General features: G+C 45.9%; 1 protein-coding gene across 1 annotated transcript in view; it reads right to left on the bottom strand.

The window, feature by feature from the left end:
- Positions 1-14,388, bottom strand: part of INSRR (insulin receptor related receptor) — a 74,952-nt gene extending 60,564 nt beyond the window's left edge. Inside the window, 1 exon segment of the mRNA XM_060261303.1 lies at positions 13,841-14,388. Coding sequence (XP_060117286.1) covers positions 13,841-14,387 — 547 coding nt within the window. The 5' untranslated portion in view covers position 14,388.
- Positions 14,389-19,152: the final 4,764 nt, after the last annotated feature.

Below are 19,152 nucleotides of genomic sequence, written 5' to 3'. Positions count from 1 at the left end.
AACATAAGAGAAGCCCTGTTGGATCAGGCCAGTGGCCCCTCCAGTCCAACACTCTGTGTCACATAAGAACAGAAGAGAAGCCCTGTTGGATCAGGCCAGTGGCCCCGCCAGTCCAACACTCTGTGTCACATAAGAACAGAAGAGAAGCCCTGTTGGATCAGGCCAGTGGCCCATCCAGTCCAACACTCTGTGTCACATAAGAACATAAGAGAAACCATGTTGGATCAGGCCAATGGCCCATCCAGTCCAACACTCTGTGTCACATAAGAACATAAGAGAAGCCATGTTGGATCAGGTCATTGGCCCATCCAGTCCAACACTCTGTGTCACATAAGAACATAAAAGAAGGCCTGTTGGATCAGGCCAATGGCCCATCCAGTCCAACACTCTGTGTCACATAAGAACAGAAGAGAATCCCTGTTGGATCAGGCCAGTGGCCCCTCCAGTCCAACACTCTGTGTCACATAAGAACATAAGAGAAGCCATGTTGGATCAGGCCAATGGTCTCTCCAGTCCAACACTCAGTGTCACATAAGAACATAAGAGAAGCCATGTTGTATCCAGTCCAACACTCTGTGTCACATAAGAACATAAGAGAAGCCATGTTGGATCAGGCCAATGGCCCATCCAGTCCAACACTCAGTGTCACATAAGAACATAAGAGAAGCCATGTTGGACCAGGTCAGTGGCCCATCCAGTCCAACACTCTGTGTCACATAAGAACATAAGAGAAGCCATGTTGGGTCAGTCCAATGGCCCATCCAGTCCAACACTCTGTGTCACATAAGAACAGAAGAGAAGCCCTGTTGGATCAGGCCAGTGGCCCCTCCAGTCCAACACTCTGTGTCACATAAGAACAGAAGAGAAGCCCTGTTGGATCAGGCCAGTGGCCCCGCCAGTCCAACACTCTGTGTCACATAAGAACAGAAGAGAAGCCCTGTTGGATCAGGCCAGTGGCCCATCCAGTCCAACACTCTGTGTCACATAAGAACATAAGAGAAGCCATGTTGGATCAGGCCAATGGCCCATCCAGTCCAACACTCTGTGTCACATAAGAACATAAGAGAAGCCATTTTGGATCAGGTCATTGGCCCATCCAGTCCAACACTCTGTGTCACATAAGAACATAAAAGAAGCCCTGTTGGATCAGGCCAATGGCCCATCCAGTCCAACACTCTGTGTCACATAAGAACAGAAGAGAATCCCTGTTGGATCAGGCCAGTGGCCCCTCCAGTCCAACACTCTGTGTCACATAAGAACAGAAGAGAAGCCATGTTGGATCAGGCCAGTGGCCCCTCCAGTCCAACACTCTGCGTCACATAAGAACATAAGAGAAGCCTTGTTGGATCAGGTCAGTGGCCCATCCAGTCCAACACTCTGTGTCACATAAGAACATAAGAGAAGCCCTGTTGGATCAGGCCAGTGGCCCCTCCAGGCCAACACTCTGTGTCACATAAGAACAGAAGAGAAGCCCTGTTGGATCAGGCCAGTGGCCCATCCAGTCCAACACTCTGTGTCACATAAGAACAGAAGAGAAGCCCTGTTGGATCAGGCCAGTGGCCCATCCAGTCCAACACTCTGTGTCACATAAGAACAAAAGAGAAGCCATGTTGGATCAGGCCAGTGGCCCCTCCAGTCCAACACTCTGTGTCACATAAGAACAAAAGAGAAGCCATGTTGCATCTGGCCATTGACCCATCCAGTCCAACACTCTGTGTCACATAAGAACATAAGAGAAGCCCTGTTGGATCAGGTCAGTGGCCCATCCAGTCCAACACTCTGTGTCACATAAGAACATAAAAGAAGCCATGTTGGATCAGGCCAATGGCCCATCCAGTCCAACACTCTGTGTCACATAAGAACAGAAGAGAAGCCCTGTTGGATCAGGCCAGTGGCCCCTCCAGTCCAACACTCTGTGTCACATAAGAACAAAAGAGAAGCCATGTTGCATCAGGCCATTGGCCCCTCCAGTCCAACACTCTGTGTCACATAAGAACATAAGAGAAGCCCTGTTGGATCAGGTCAGTGGCCCATCCAGTCCAACACTCTGTGTCACATAAGAACATAAGAGAAGCCCTGTTGGATCAGGCCAGTGGCCCCTCCAGTCCAACACTCTGTGTCACATAAGAACATAAGAGAAGCCATGTTGGATCAGGCCAATGGCCCATCCAGTCCAACACTCTGTGTCACATAAGAACATAAGAGAAGCCATGTTGGATCAGGCCAATGGCCCATCCAGTCCAACACTCTGTGTCACATAAGAACATAAGAGTGGGGCCAGTGGGGCCAGGACACCAGAAGCCCTCTCACTGTTGCCCCCCCCAAGCACCAAGTAGACAGAGCATCACTGCCCCAGACAGAGAGTTCCAACAATACCCTGTGGCTAAGAGCACTGATGGTTATTAGTTTTTGTGAACTACAGCCCACTTCATTGGTTGTATCGTTTGTGGGTAGATGTATAGATCTATATCTGTACAAATAACAATCCCAGCATTGAATCCATGGTTTGGATCAGTGTCCCAGAGGAGGCCTGTGTGGAACCCTTGTCCAGGGTCCCTCGGGGGCTCTTGGTAGCCCTGCCTGTAACTTAGAATATAAATGGGCATCTACTCTGGTTATCTGCTCTGTGCATAGTTGAGCTGAGCTCTGACTTAGGCCTACTATATACAGGTGTTTTCCCTCACTTCAGGTTTTCTTTGCCATTCTGCATTGATTTTCCTCCCTTCAGCGTTCAGTTTGCTTTCTGGTCGCTGTTTCCTCAGGTTTCCTGAGAATGCTTCTGTGCCAGTTTCCCCCTTGTTTCCCTTCCAAAGTGTTCAGATTCCTTCAGCTTCCCCCTGGTCCTTTTGCTGTCCCTTGAAAGCCACTTCCCCACCCACTTCTGCCTACTCCGCACCTTCCACCATCCTCCATCAGTGCACAAGCTCCATTTCTCCCTCATTTGACCCACTCCAGTCCGGCTTCCGCCCGGGTCACGGGACGGAGACGGTGTTGGTCGCCCTGGTGGATGACCTCCAACGGCAATTGGATCGGGGCGGCTCAGTGGTGCTGATGTTGTTGGACCTGTCGGCTGCGTTCGACACGGTCGACCATCGGTTACTGACCTGCCGCCTCGCCGTCGCGGGGATTCAGGGGCTGGCTTTACAGTGGCTTTCCTCTTTCCTCGAAGGTTGGGGACAAAGGGTCGCGATTGGGGGCGAACTATCCCAGAGGCGAACGCTTGACTGCGGAGTGCCTCAGGGGGCGGTTCTCTCCCCGATGTTATTCAACATCTATATGCGACCCCTTGCCCAGATTGCTCGAAGGTATGGGCTGGGTTGTCACCAGTATGCTGATGACACCCAGCTCTATCTACTTATGGACGGCCGACCAGTCTCCGCCCCAGAAAACCTAGACCGGGCATTACAGGAAGTGGCTAGGTGGCTCAGACTGAGCGGGCTGAGGCTAAATCCAGCGAAGACAGAGGTCCTTTGCTTGGGTCGTCGGGGCCCGGGGAGGGAAATCCCCCTACCAGCCTTTGAGGGTGCACCGCTGATAGCGGCAGACAAGGTCAAAAGCCTGGGGGTACTATTGGAGCCCTCCTTAACGATGGAGGCTCAGATAGCAGCCACTGCCAAGTCCGCATTTTTTCACCTTAGGTGGGCAAGGCAGCTGGCCCCCTTCCTGGAACGTGACGATCTAGCAACAGTGATCCATGCCACGGTCACCTCGAGGTTGGACTACTGTAATGCTCTCTACATGGGACTGCCCTTGTGCCAAACCCGAAAGCTGCAGCTAGTGCAGAATGCCGCGGCCCGGCTGCTGTTAGGGCTCCCAAGAAGGGAGCACATCCGGCCAGGGCTCCGGGACCTGCACTGGCTGCCGATAGTTTACCGAGTCTGGTACAAGGTGCTGGTTATTACCTTTAAAGCCCTATATGGTCTAGGACCTGCCTACCTGAAGGACCGTCTCTCCCCTCATGTTCCCCAGAGAGTACTGAGATCGGGAACACAAAATCTCCTAGTCATCCCCGGGCCAAAGGAAGTCCGCTTAAAATCGACAAGGGACCGGGCCTTTTCTATTATGGCCCCCTCCTGGTGGAACCAGCTGCCGGAAGAGGTGAGGGCCCTGCGGGACCTTGCCCAGTTCCGCAGGGCCTGTAAAACAACCCTCTTCCGGCTGGCCTATGACTAGCTGGTACAAGAAACTGCGCGCAGTTATATTGGATGTTCGCTGCCTCTAAATGTTTTAAATGTTTAAATGTTTAAATGTTTAAATGTTTAAATGTTTTAAATGGTTTAATGTTTGAATTTAAATGTTTTGTACTTAATTCCTATTTATGTTAGATTCCTATGTTGTAACCCGCCCTGAGCCACTTGTTGGGAAGGGCGGGATAGAAGTCACAAAATAAATAAATAAATAAATAATTTTTTTTAAAAAATACAAGCAGCATGAGTCTAGCGATATGAGATTATCACTAGACTCAGATTGCGGGATAAAAAAAAATAAAATGATTGGGGGGGGGAGTTTAAAAGGAGCTGCATGAGGATTAGTTCTCTTCCTAGTATTGACTTGACTTGAAAGGGGGATCAGAGAGGAGGCAAAGAGCAGCATCCCAAGAACAAAAAAAAAAAGATTTAAGTGCTGCATGCAAACAAGATAAAAGGGGGGGGATCCTCAGCACAGAATGAAAATGACATGAGATGTAAAGTCACCCTGAGCCCGTCAGGAGAGTGTGGGATACAAATATAATAAAATGAAATGAATGAATGAAAGAGAGAGAGAGAGAGACTGGGTTTGGAAGCCTAAAGGTTTTAAACTATTTTTTCCCTTTCATGTTTTAATGAACAAAGTTGGGGGGGGGGCATTTTGGTAATTGCCAGGAGCCTAACAATATTTATTTATTTATTTATTTATTTATTTATTTATTTATTTATTTATTTATATTCTTCTCTCCCCCACAATTGTGGGGCTCAGTGCAGATTACAACATAAATAAGCTGCTTTGAAACAATTAAAATGGTGGGTAGGCAACATGGACCTTCTGCAAACCACCAAACTTAACAATTGCTTGGAATTGATCCGTTTGAAGGACAGAGTGCAAATTGGCACAGGGCAGCCATTTAAATCTGCCAGGATTGTTACCCATGTGCAGGATCAAATTAGAGAAACACAAAGAGAAAACCGTGTAAATTTGCAAGGAAGGGCAGGAAATTAGCATTTCTATACAACTGTGCTAGGGTCATCAGTGAAAATTTAATGTCACAAGAGTAAAAAAAAACCTTTCCAGAGCTTCTGCTACAGGACTTCTCCTCCATACAACTTGTAGCTCTGTGCAAAGCATGGTGAAATTGCAGCCATCTTTGGACACGCACACACACACACAAATGTTGCCAAGGATCACAGCTTGCAATGCCAGTGTCAATAGGTTCTACCATGCATTCTGTACACTCAACATCGTTCCCCATATGATGAGATTGTGTGACTCTTTCCCATTTTTCACACATCAGAGAATCCCCTCATGCTCAGCAGATAACACAGATAACACAACAAAGAATCCCCTCATCTCAGCAGATAACACAGATAACACAACAGAGAATCCCCTCATCTCAGCAGATAACACAGCAGATAACACAGCAGAGAATCCCCTCATCTCAGCAGATAACACAGCAGAGAATCTCCTTGTGCTCAGCAGATAACACAGATAACACATCAGAGAATCTCCTCATCTCAGCAGATAACTCAGCAGATAACACATCAGAGAATTCCCTCATGCTCATCAGATAACACAATAGAGAATCCCTTCATCTCAGCTGATAACTAAGCAGATAACACAGCAGAGAATCTCTTTGTGCTCAGCCGATAACTCAGCAAATAACGCAGCAGAGAATCCCTTCGTGCTCAGCAGATAACACAACAGAGAATCCCTTCATCTCAGCAGATAACTCAGCAGATAACACAGCAGAGAATTCCCTCATGCTCATCAGATAACACAGCAGAGAATCCCTTTGTGCTCAGCAGATTACTCAGCAGATAACGCAACAGAGAATCCCATCATCTCAGCAGACAATTTAGCAGATAGCACAACAGAGAATCCCCTCAGCATATAACACAGCAGAGAATCCCTTTGTGCTCAGCAGATAACTCAGCAAATAACACAGCAGAGAATCCCTTTGTACTCAGCAGATAACACAGCAGAGAATCCCTTCGTGCTCAGCAGATAACTCAGCAGATAACACAGCAGAGAATCCCTTCGTGCTCAGCAGATAACACAACAGAGAATCCCCTCAGCAGATAACACAGCAGAGAATCCCTTCGTGCTCAGCAGATAACACAACAGAGAATCCCCTCATCAGATAACACAGCAGAGAATCCCTTTGTGCTCAGCAGATAACTCAGCAAATAACACAGCAGAGAATCCCTTTGTGCTCAGCAGATAACTCAGCAGATAACACAGCAGAGAATCCCCTTGTGCTCAGCAATATGCAAAATGGGGGCATCACAGCTGCTTGTCACTTTTAAAAACAAGTCTTGTCAGTTTCAACACCATTTCTCTCTTTGTCTTTCTTCCTTTCTGTTCCCTTTCATTCAAGGAACTAATGCTAAAATGCATGCACAAAACCTGAACCCTGTGGATTTAAATGGAAGGCACTTACTGGATGCTATTGGACAGCTGCAATAAGGCAATTGCATATTTTTTTTAAAAAAAAATGGATACCACCCCCCACATGTCAAAAGTGATGTTCCACCTCGATTTAGAAAAGTGTGTGTGTGTTTTAACACACTGGAGGGGAAAGAATAGTATGAAGGTGGGCACAGAATCCAAAGACACGATTAAAGGCTTCCTGCTTTGATAATCTGTAGGAAGAGGTGCATGTGTGATGGGCCTTAGCTTATGCTGCAATAAATGTTGTTTGTCTTTCGTTTTTGTTATTTCCCCCTGTATATCCTTCACCAGAAAAATGAGCATCCTCCTTCCTTTGAAATCATCTGATCAAACCCAGACAGAGTGAGGTGAAGTGGATTTTCCTCCATAAGCTGCCAGGTCCCCCGTTTCTCTTCCATCCCCCTTCCCCATAAGTGGACATTATGCAGATGGACTGTGATTGTTTCAACTGTTAGATGAGCCAGTCAATAAGAGAGCAAAGAATGGGAGTGTCCCTTTGCATATGGTTGCTAATTCCAGGTTGGCAACTTCCTGGAGATTTTGGGGGGTGAAGCGTGGGGCGGGGAGGGGAAGTGGAAGCCACCTCCTGAGCAGCTGTTTTCTCCTTAGGGAACTGATCGGGAGATCGGCTGTAATTCAGGAAGATCTGCAGGCCCCACCTGGAAGTTGGTAACCTGAGCTCAGCTGGGCCACCTGCTGGACATGCAATTCAGTGTGGCAGACAGAGAGGACCCTGGGGTGGCAGGGAGGGAGGGGTGAGATTGTCCTGAGCCAGTGGGTGGGACCTGCCCCCATGAGAAAGGTCGCTGGAGCCACTATGTGTGTGAGAGAGAGAGTGTGAGGATTAGCCAGGAATTCCCTCTGCACCACACTGCCCTCTGAGCCCAACTTGAAGCTCCTCCCTTCCTCTGCAGTTTGTGAGGGTCAGAACTGACCTTTCTGGGGGGGCGGTGCGGCAGCGTTCTGAGAGAGCTCCTCAGGACGAGCCGAAATTCCAACCTTTAGGGGGGCCTTAGGGTCTGCACGACTTCCAGTCGGAGGAGGGAGTGCGTAAGAAGAGTGCGGTGAATAGTGGGGGCCTGAATTGGGAGCCTCCAAGTGTTCTACCTGTCTTCAAAACACCGAGGTTGGAAACGCGTGAAGCGAATTAGCCCCACCCACCGGATTAAGGAGGTGAACTGTGGACGGCGATGGAGGAGAGCTTGATGGTGTAGAGTATCGCAGTTGGACATTTTCTCAGAGGGGATTTTCTTGTTTGTCTTTCTGCGGCACTTTGTTCGTTCTGGCCTGTGGGAGGCTGTGTCTGTCGGCGCAAAGACCAGAAGAGGAGAGTCGGGGAGGCGAGATAAGCCCGGACGAGGCGACCTGGAAGCTCAGGTGAAAGAGGGCGGAGGGGAAGGCGCCCACGCTGACCGGTGTGGGCCAGAGAGAAGGGGCGGCTGAAGCTTGAAAGCCCTGAAACTTGCGAGGAGTTCCTAGGACCGGACAATAGCACTTTTGTTTTGTGCTGGGAATTGTTTGGGAGAATGACTGTCTAATGACTGTCTAATGTGGGAACCCCCGAGGAGACGACACCACGGAGTGTAAAGAGTTAAAAGAGCTGGTTGGAGAGACGATTTCCTACGCCCGTCGCATCTCACGCCAGGGGGAGAAAACAGCAGACTTATAATCGGCGTTAAACTGTAGGCTGCTGAGTAGAATTTGACTGCATAAAGACAGAGCTTTGCAAGAGACATTAGGCAAACCCGACGGTGTTTGAAGGAAGACAGCTATTGATTGATGGGTCTTGAAAGAGCTGAAGACTTGGAGGCTTGAAGCCCCATTCGAGCTGGGTGTTTATTTTTGTGTGGTTTGACTCTCCTGGCTAACTGCTTCAGAGCCGACACACTGAGCTTGAGCAGAGCGGATAAAGGGAAAGAGGGGGTGGGCAGGAAAGTTTAGAGAATCAACTTGGCGTCTGAGGCTTTCTACTGAGGGGGGGGGGGATAGTGCCCATTGTATATCTAGAGCAGTTAACAGTCTAAGAGATAAATCCCACAATGGGGTACATTAACTAAAGCTTAACTACTGTGGTAAATTTTTGCAGAGCTTCTGAATATATGGTCTGGTATAAGAAATAAGATATAAGAAAATAAGGAAAGCTATTTAGTGAACAGTACAAAGATAATGTCTCAGGCAGGGAAGGTGAAATTTTCGCCAGGTCAACCCAAGGCGGTTGGAGCAGCTCTATCACAGGATGCACTAAAAGACATACAAGTTAATTTTTTAGAGGCCTTAAATCAAATGAAGGAAACTTTAACAAAACAGATGGAGGGAGTTGTAGCTAAAATGGACAGTCTTGATGAGAAATTTGGAGAAACAAGAAATGATATAACTGAAGTAGTAAAAGTAACCAAATCTATTGATGGTAAACTTAAACTATTGGAAGGTAGAATAGAAGAACTTGAAGGAAATCAGGATAAGTTAGAGACAAAGAACATGCAAATGGAAATGGGGCAAGCTGAATATGTTTTAAGGTTCCTAAATATACCAGAGGAAAAGAATGAAAATTTGGTATTCTTAATGACTGAGGCGTTTGCAGAACTTTTGTCAATAGAACAGACTGAAATCGAAAAAGAAATAGATTGGGTTTATAGAGTCAGCACCACTCACGCCAGAAGGAATGGTCTTAACAGAGAGGTCCATGTGAGATTTGTTCGCAGGATGGTAAAAGAAAGGGTTTGGCGGGAAGCCAGAGATCAGCAGTTAACGATAAAAGGAATTAAGATAAAGGTGATGAAAGATATTCCATGGCTGATTAGATCAAAGAGAAAAGGCTATAGGCATTTGGCTCTGGCTTTACAGAGAAAAGGAATCTCTTATAGGTGGTTGGTGCCTGAGGGTATGATATTTACCTATTTAAATAACAGATTTAGGATAGACTCATCTGCTAGAATGGAGGAGTTTCTCAAAACGCATAGTAATAATTGGCAAAAAGGGAAATCAAGGGGGGACCAGTTTGAGACGCAGTTAGTACTAATAGACCCATCTAAAGAACATCAGTTACGGGATTTAGAAGAAAGGGAAGAGGGAGAGGTCCCTCAAGCCGAAGACTCAAAAAGGGAGACAAGGTTACAGAAAAAGAAAAAGAACCCAAGAGACTAAGTAAGAAAATAATATGTCACTCAGTTTAAAGATTATCTCGGTTAATGTGAATGGTCTAAACTCGCCCAGAAAAAGGAGAAGAGTTTTTTTGCAATTAACTAAACTTAAGGCAGACATTGTGTGTGTTCAAGAGACCCACATGAGGAAAAAAGATGACTTCCTTTTACATAATAAAAAACTTGGTAAAGCTGTAATTACCTCGGAGGAGGTTAAGAGAAAGAGAGGGTTGGTGACTTACGTCAAAGAAGGTGTGCATGCGGAGTTAATTTTTGAGGGCAAAGAGGCTAGAATACAAGGTATTGAAATAATAAAGGACACAAAAAAGTTTCTTCTGGTTAATCTGTACGCACCAAATGAGAATCAAAGATCGTTTTTTAAAGAACTATATCTAAAAGTAGGTAATGCTCAGTACGAGAATGTTTGCATTATAGGAGACTTTAACGCTGTGGAAAACCCTGATTTAGATCGAAGTTTTGGAAGTGATAGAAAGAAATCTAAGAAAAACAGGAGTAATATCTTACCTGAATACTTTCTAAGATTAGCGGATGAATTCGCGTTAGTAGATGTTTGGCGCACTCTTAATCCCAAGAAAAGAGATTATACGTTCTTCTCAAGTAGACATGCGTCTTGGTCAAGGATTGACTCAATTTGGATCTCAACAGGGTTAATGAAACTGGTACGAGAAACGGATATCCTCCCCTCTACAATAGCAGATCATTCCCCTGTCTTGCTAGTACTAAACTCAGGAAGAAGGAATACAGGTTGGAGAATGAGTATAAATTTGTTGAAGGAGAAGAACTTTATTCGATATATAGGGGAGGAAATGAAGTTTTTTTTTAAAATAAACACACAGAAGGACATTTCGCCGATAACAACTTGGGAAGCAAGCAAAGCCTACTTTAGGGGGCTGGTTATTAGCTATAATGCAAAAAAACGGCGTGAGGAGAAGTATAGCGTACAAAAATGGACAGATCTAATTAAAAGTAAAGAAACACTGTTAAAGGTAAACCCCTCTTTGAAGGAGCTTAGATCGGAGATCAGAAATTTACAACATAAGGTACAACTACTTTACTTAGAACAAATGGAGGCGAAGATAGCGTACTCTAAAGCATACTTTTTTGACAATGCAAACAAACCGGGTAAGTGGTTAGCCTATAGGGTTAGGAAGGAGAGAGAAAAGAAATTGATTAAAACATTAAAGGACAAGAATGGACAGAATACCTCGAATTTGCAGGAAATGAAAGATATAGTGCAAGAGTTTTACAAAAATTTATATAGCAATGAGGAGAGAAATGAGGAAGAACAAAGGGAGTATATTTTGAATAAAAATAAGATAAAACTAACTGGTGAACAGAGAGATTTATTATCAGCCCCGATAGCAATGGTCGAAATCGTAGAGGCTTGGAATAAAATTAAAGGTAATAAGGCAGCGGGACCCGATGGCATACCCCCGGAATATTACATAACTTTCAAGGAAACTTTGATAGATCCCTTCAAAGGTTTACTAGAGGAGGTGTGGAACAAGGCCATAATTCCAGAATCATGGCAGCACAGTAATGTGGTGCTTATCCCAAAACCCGGCAGAGAAACTGATGATATAGTGAATTATCGTCCTATATCACTATTAAATATAGACTACAAAATATTTGCCACAATTCTTTCAAATAGATTCAAAATGATTATGAGGGAGATTATACATCCCGATCAAACAGGGTTCTTACCCGGAAGATATCTCCGGACAAACACGAGAATGTTATTTAACTTTTTGGAGTATGCCGAGCTTAAAAATGATAAACAATTGGTTTTGTTATTTCTCGATGCGGAGAAAGCATTTGATAATGCAGATTGGAGTTTTATGTTGGAATTATTAGAGAAATCCAATTTTGGAGATATATTTGTAAATAATGTTCGGAGGATATATGATAAACAATACGCAAGGATAATAATTAACGGAGATTTAACGGAGGAAATATGTCTAAGAAAAGGAACGAGACAAGGATGTCCTCTGTCTCCATTATTATTTATTTTCACGTTGGAAATACTACTGCAAACTATAAGGCAAGATAAGAGAGTTGAAGGCATAAATATCAGAAAGGAAAACTATAAAGTGTTAAGTTATGCAGATGATATGGTTTTTGTTTTACAAAATCCTTTGGAATCGATGGAGCAGGTTTTAAATCATTTAGCAGAATATGGTCGGGTAGCCGGCTTAAAGATTAATATTAATAAGTCAAAATTTGTATCTAAAAATATGTCGGATCAAGAAATTTTAGAGCTGGAAAGGAGATCAGGATTTCAAAGGGTTAGAAAAATAAGATATTTGGGTTTGATAATATCAGAAAAATGCAGTACAATTTACGAAGATAATTTTGAACCTCTTCTGAAAGAGATAGCTACTTTGTTTAAAAAATGGGAAAATCTGAAAATATCATTTATGGGACGTGTGGCGTTGATGAAAATGATAATCCTTCCCAAGGTTTTATTTTTGTTTCAAACGGCAAATTTTGCCGTAAAGGATGTTTTCTTTGCAAGGCTAAATCACTTATCCAAAAATTTTGTATGGCAGGGGAAAAAACCAAGAATTAGCTGGAAAAACTTAATAGATAGGAAAGAAAATGGAGGCCTCGGTCTTCCGGACTTTGAAATTTACCATACGGCCTGTGCAATATTATGGTTGAAGGACTGGGTTTTGCTAGAAGACACTCGGCTGTTAACAATTGAAGGCGTTGATCTACAAGCGGGTTGGCACGCCAATATGTGGTATACTCAAAAACCCCAAAGTTATTTTCAAAGACACCTAGTTCGTAAAACCTTACTGAAAATATGGCTGAAAATAAAAAGAAAAATCTATGATAAAACACCGCGGTGGATATCTCCGGTGGAGGCTACAATGCGCCCACAATTGTGGTCTCCAGAGAAAATAATAAGATATACGGATATTTTAGACGAAAGTGACAGAATCAGAAAGAAGGAGGATATAGAAGCTAGAGGGTTTTTATTGGATTGGTGGACAATGACCCAAGTGTTAGCCAAGTTCAATACGGATAAAATCAAGGGATTTACAAAATCAAATTTTGACTTTGATACAATAATAACAGCTAGAACTGGAAGATTAATTAAGAAAATGTATAATTACCTCCTTCATATAAAATTGGAGGAGGAGACTGTTAAGCATGTAATGATAAAATGGGCTGAGAACTTACAATTTAGTATCACGTTAGAACAATGGGAGATTTTATGGAAGAACAATTTCAAGATAATAAAACCAACAAATTTGCGAGAAAATTTTATAAAGCTTTTCTATAGATGGCACATCACTCCGACCTTACTTAATAAAATCAACAAAGCAATTTCACCTATTTGTTGGAAATGCGAAGTAACAGTAGGAACGTACTTTCATTTATGGTGGTCCTGTAGTGTGTCCAAAAAATACTGGAAGGAAATTCACAAAATTCTAGTGGATATACTCAAGGTAAACTTCCCTCTCAAGCCAGAGTTCATGCTGTTATCATTAGTTAGAGATCTGATACCAAGGGAGGATGAATTTATCACTATATATATAGTAACGGTGGCTAGAATTTTATTTGCCCAGTACTGGAAATCTAAACTTATACCAGAGAGAGAAGAAATTTTGCAAAAAATTTTAAATGTGGTGGAAATGGACATACTAGCCAACATGATTAAAGGCAACACGAAGGAAAAAGCAAAGGGAAGATGGGAAAAGGTTTATTTATGGTTAGAAAATAATTAAAAAGAAATAAGAAGTTGATAATATTATTTCTAGTAATTCATAAGTTATTGTACTCAAAATGCTTAACTGTCTGTAACGGTGGATAACAGTCGATCCTAGTTTATTTACCACAGTTCTACCTCATCCGGAATTCAAAAGGAAGTGACAAGAAGTCAGAAATGTTAGATTGTTAAGTTTAAAAATGTTATAGATGATTTGTCTGTACTCAACCATTTTTTTTTTCTTATAGAACTGTATGTAATGATGGGTTAAATAAACTGAAAAATTGAAAAAAAAAAAAAAAAAAAAAAAAGAACTGACCTTTCTGGCAGTTGCTGGAGGTCCAGCAGCGGTACTCCATCCGGCCATTGCTGCTCGTCTGGGTCTGGACGCAGGGCTTCTCCACATCCAGGATCCCCGGGCACACATCTGCACACTCCTCTGCTGGCTTGTTGTGCAGGATGATGTTTTGCTCGAGGGAGTGGGGCTGCAGCAGCCCCCAGTCGATGGTGGAGATGTGGCAGAGCTCCTGGTTGCGCTCGATGCGCACGGAACCATTCAGGATGTTGGTCAGGCTGTGGAGGCCGATGTCGCGCAGGTGCGGCATTTCAAAGATCACCAGGGCATAGTTGAAGAAGAGGCTGGTCCCGCGGATGACAGCGAGGTTGGGGAAGAGATCCCGCAAGCTCTCTAGCCCATAGACCCGGAAGAGCAGCAGATACTCCGTGATCATGACAAGGCGGGGGAAACGCAGGCGCCGGAAGTGCTCGCTGCTGGTGGTGAACATCAGGAGGATCTGAAGGTTGCCCTCGATGACGGTGCAGTTCTCCAGCTTCTGCAGCTGAGAGATGTCCACGCGGATGTCCATGCTCCCGCAGACTGCAGAGGGCATCGGAAAGAGAGAACAGTCACCACGAGGAGCAGCTCCGGACCCCTTGACAGTCTCAGTGGGTCATACACTGAGCATGAGTCCACATGGATGATGTGGGCGTAGTTAAAAAGGCCAATGACATTTTGGGCTGTATCAACAGAAATATAGTGCTGCACCATCAATTTATACAGGGATATTAGGATACTGGCTGATTTGTTTTCCATTCCCTTCCTAATAATCCCCAGTACAGCACTGGCCTTTTTTATTGCAGTCGCCCACTGTCCCGACATTTTCAGTGAGTTATCTACTCTCTTGGTCAGTCTCCACCAGTTCACACCCCATCAACGTGTATTTATAGTTAGGATTTTTGGCCTGAATGTGCATTACCTTGCACTTGGCCACGTTGAACCTCATTTGCCATTCACCCAGCCTCGACAGATCCCTTCGGAGTGCCCCACAATCCTCTCTGGTTCTCACCACCCTGAACAATTTAGTGTCATCTGCAAACTTGGCCGCTTCACTGCTTACTCCCAACTCCAAATCATTAACGAACAAGTTAAAGAGCATGGGACCCAGCACTGAGCCCTGTGGCACCCCACTGCTCACCATCCTCCACTGCAAAAATTGCCCATTTATACTCACTCTCTGTTTTCTATTAATTAGCAGTTTTTGATCCATGAGAGGACTTGTTCTTTTACCCCATGACTCTTGAGCTTACTTAGGAGCCTTTGATGAGGAACTTTATCAAAAACTTTCTGAAAGTCAAGAATATCTGTTGGGTCCCCCTTATCCACATGTTTGTTCATCCCTCAAAGAACTCTAACAGGTTAGTGAGATAAGATCTTCCCTTACAGAACCCATGCTGAGTCCTCCTCAGCAGCTTACTCAATTGCTTTCCTCTTCTCTGGTTAGATCTCACCTAGAGTATTGTGTTCAGTTTTGGGCACCACAGTGAGTTAGATAAGTGAGAAGGTATAGACAAGCTGGAACATCCTTCAAGGAAAGGTTGAAGGAGCTGGGTATGTTTAGCCTGGAGACCATGGAGAGGTGATAGGATCACCATCTTCAAGTACTTGAAGGGCTGTCATAGAGAGGATGGTGCAGAGTTGTTTCCTATGGCCCCAGAAGACAAGACAGGACAAGAACCAAATTAAATCAAGAGTTTTTGATTAACCATTAGGGAGAAGAGTTAGAGCAGTTCCTCAGTGGGACAGGCTTCCTCCTTGGGAGGTGGTGGGCTCTTCTTCCTTCTTTCCTTTTTAAACAGAGGCTGGACGGCCACCTGGCAGTAATGCTGAAGCTGTGAACTTAGGCAGGTCGTGGGAAGGGCTGCATCAGTGCTTGGTTCTCATGGCTCTTCCTTGGACACCCAGAGAAATGCTGATAACCACTTAGGGGGCAGACAGCAATCTTTCTCCAGGCCAGTTTGGCCAGAGATCCAGGAGGTTTTTGCCGTCTTCTGGGCTTGGAGCAGGGGCCACTGAGCCACTTGTGGGAAGGGCGGGATATAAATTCTAAATAAATAAATAAATAAAATGAATGTGGGGGGTGGGGGAGGTACTTGTGAATTTCTTGCATTGTGCAGGGGCTGGATTAGATGAGCCTGGAGGTCCCTTCCAACTCTAGGATTCTGAAAGTCCCCAAAGAAAGAGAAACGGGGGGAAGGGCATCCCCTGGTTTGGAGGCCCTCCCCCCACTTCAGGGTCATCAGAAAGCAGTGGGGGGGGGGGGGTTGAGGGGAATGTCTGCTGGGCAGTCCACCATTCCCGATGGAGACTGAGTCCCATAAGGCAGAGGTCCCCACCCCCAGGCCGTGGACCAGAACCGGGCCTCAGAGTGAGGCAGAGATCTTCACGTACTCCTCATTTAAAGAGGCTGGAGTGTGGGCTTGGGGGTAGCCTGGGGCAGCAAAACCCCCACCCCCACCAGTCTCTGGTGCCAAAAAGGTTGGTGGGCGCTGCCATAGGGTATAAGGGAAGATTAATCAGTGGGTCTCTGGGGGGCTGTTTTTTTTGAGGTAGATGTACCAAATTTGCAGCATAGAATCTGGCACCTCTTCTCAAAAAATCCCCCAAGTTTCAGAACGATTGTACAGGGGGGTCCAATTCTATGAGCCCCCAAGAAGGCGCTCCTGTCCATCACTATTCCAAATGGAAGGAATACATTTAAAAGGAGCGTGGTCCCTTTAAAAGTGATGGCCAGAACTCCCTTTGCTCCTGGCCCCGCCCCCAAAGTCCCCAGGTAGCCACCCTAAGGCTGTTCCCCTTAATCCTAAGGCTGTAGCAGACTGGCCCCGGCTGCTGCCTGTCCTACGCTAAGTAAGCATCATTTAGGCGAAGCAGAGAGCTTAGCAGTTGGAGCGCGCCGTGTTTGGACTGTTACTTTCCATCCTTGCTCACTTTGATGGTTGAACCGGCCATTGTGTTCTTTCTGTTTACTAAACTTCCTTCTATTTCGAATGCTCACGGCCTGGTCTCGGTCAACAGCGCCTGCCTTTCCAAAGCAGGGCGAAGGGGAGGGGGGCCACTGTCCTCTCTGTCTGCCCGGAAGGCGAACGGATCGATCATAACCGTCTTGTGAGACAGACAGCTCACTGTCACCCCAGAACAGGGGAGCCAGCCCTGGCAGATTGCCCTGAAGGCAAAGGCTGCAGGTGGAGGCCTCGTCTGCTGCTGACACGGCCAGAGGGGGCAGGCTTGCTTCACAAAAGAGAATTCTGAGCACCCCTGCTAAGTGCTTCTGAGCATGAGCAAAGCCCTTTTCTTGTCTGGCAGGAAGCCCTTTTAGAAATCTCACTGGCCAGGTCACATGAGTGCTGCAAGCAAAGACAGAAGTGGGCCTCTAGGGCAGGCCACTCAAGCTTGGCTGGCCAGCAGCCCTCGACAGGTAAGGAGGGGGCCTTCCTGCTCCCCCCCACCACCACTTGGACAGACGGACACTCTGAAGGCCAAAATCCCCAGCCTGCTTTTGGCTGAGTGGAAAGGACCACTCCGCATAGGCTTCCCAATCCCCAGGTCCCAGCGGGGGATCCCCCGGTTTTACAGGCTGCCCCCACAGCCACCATGTAGCTCTAGAGCTCCGGCAGGTTTAGAAACCTGCAAACAGGCCCATTTTGAAAATGGGTACCTTTAAAGTTGAGCAGGAAGCAGGAAACAGGAAGAGCTTCATGGGGAAGAGTCATGAGCAGTTTTGTCAGAGCACAGACCCTCCGTTTGTCTTGCTTTCATTTTCAGAGCAAGTAAAGTTGTGGAGGAACCAGACCCAGTAAGTGTGTGTGTGGAGAGAGAGGGGGGGGGCTGGGGATTTCCAGGTTTGGTGGCCCTCCCCCCACTTTAGAAAGCAGGGGGGAAGGGAAATTTCTACTGGGCACTCTATTATTCTCTATGGAGAACGATTCCCACAGGGAATAATGGGGAATTGATCCGTGGGTATCTGAGGCTTTTGGGGGGGGGGGGTGTTCTTTGAGGTGGAGGCACTAAATTTGCAGCATAGCATCTGATGCCTTTCCTCAAAACATTATTTCTAATGGAGGGAAGGCATTGAGAAGGTGTACAGTCCCTTTCAAAGTGATGGCCAGAACTCCCTTTGGAGTTAAATTGTACTTGTTCCAACCTTGCTCATGACTCCACCCTCAATGTCTCCTGGCCCCACCCCCAAAGTCTCCTAGCTCTGCCCCCGAAGTCCCCAGGTATTTCTTGAATTGGACTTGGCAACCCTAACTCCATGCCATGAAAATATTCAGCACAAATTCAAAAACAAGGATAAATTGTCAGGCCTTTGTGACCAACTAAAATCCACAAAACAGCCCTCTGGCCATTCAGGTTCATAGAACCTGGCTTAAGTCTGATGTCAACGAGGAACTCTGAAACTCCATTCCCTTGAGGCATGGCTGCTGAACTGGAGAACTGATTACTGCTGCTGCTACTACACTGGACTTCTATCCTGCCCTCCACCCCAATCTAGGGGCTCAGAAGCGGAGACGGAGAGAGGGGGGTGGTTTGGGGAGGGGACCCTTAGAAGACCCTTCCTTGGCTATTCCCTCGGGTCAAGGATACCCCCTGGGGGCAGCTGGGCTTCTGGCAGGGGGTGATTTGATCGCTTGGCATAGAGAGTGGTGCCTGTGACAGGCGTTTTGACCGCATGGTGACTGGCCTGCCTGGTGTGGAGGTTGTGGGCATCACGTGTTGCGTAGATACTTCAATAGACAGTCTTGGGGAGGAGTCAGCAGTCATGGTGACACTGGGAAATGTATTCCTGCTGTCCTGCAGGGAAAGATTAGGGTACCAGTCTTAGAAACACAGTGGAATGGGGGACTGTATCTATGGGATACAGTCAGTTTGGGGTATAAGAAATTTTGTGAGCCACTCTGAGCTCATCATGGGACAGGGAGGTATATAAAATGAGGGGAATAGTAAAAAGGAAGCTGAAGGGGATGCACAAGAGAGTCAAACCCCGAGAGGATGCTTGGAAACTGTTTGAAACTGCACTCATTGAAGCCCAAACAGAATGCATCCCACAGGCAATGAAAGGCACTGTCGAGTCTAAAAGAAGAAGAGGATTTATACCCCACCCTTCACTACCCAAAGGAATCTCAGAGCGGCTTCCAATCTCCTTTCCCTCCCCATAACAGAAACCCTGTGAGGTAGATGGAGCTGAGAGAGCTCTGACAGAAACTGCTGTGTCCAGAACAGCTTCTGCTAGAGCAATGGCTGACCCAAGGCCACTCCAGCAGCTGCAAGTGGAAGAGTAGAGAATCAAACCT

This window comes from Heteronotia binoei, chromosome 1 (genome assembly GCF_032191835.1).
Source record: "Heteronotia binoei isolate CCM8104 ecotype False Entrance Well chromosome 1, APGP_CSIRO_Hbin_v1, whole genome shotgun sequence".
NCBI lineage: Eukaryota > Metazoa > Chordata > Lepidosauria > Squamata > Gekkonidae > Heteronotia > Heteronotia binoei.
This window is presented reverse-complemented; position numbering and strand designations above follow the sequence as displayed.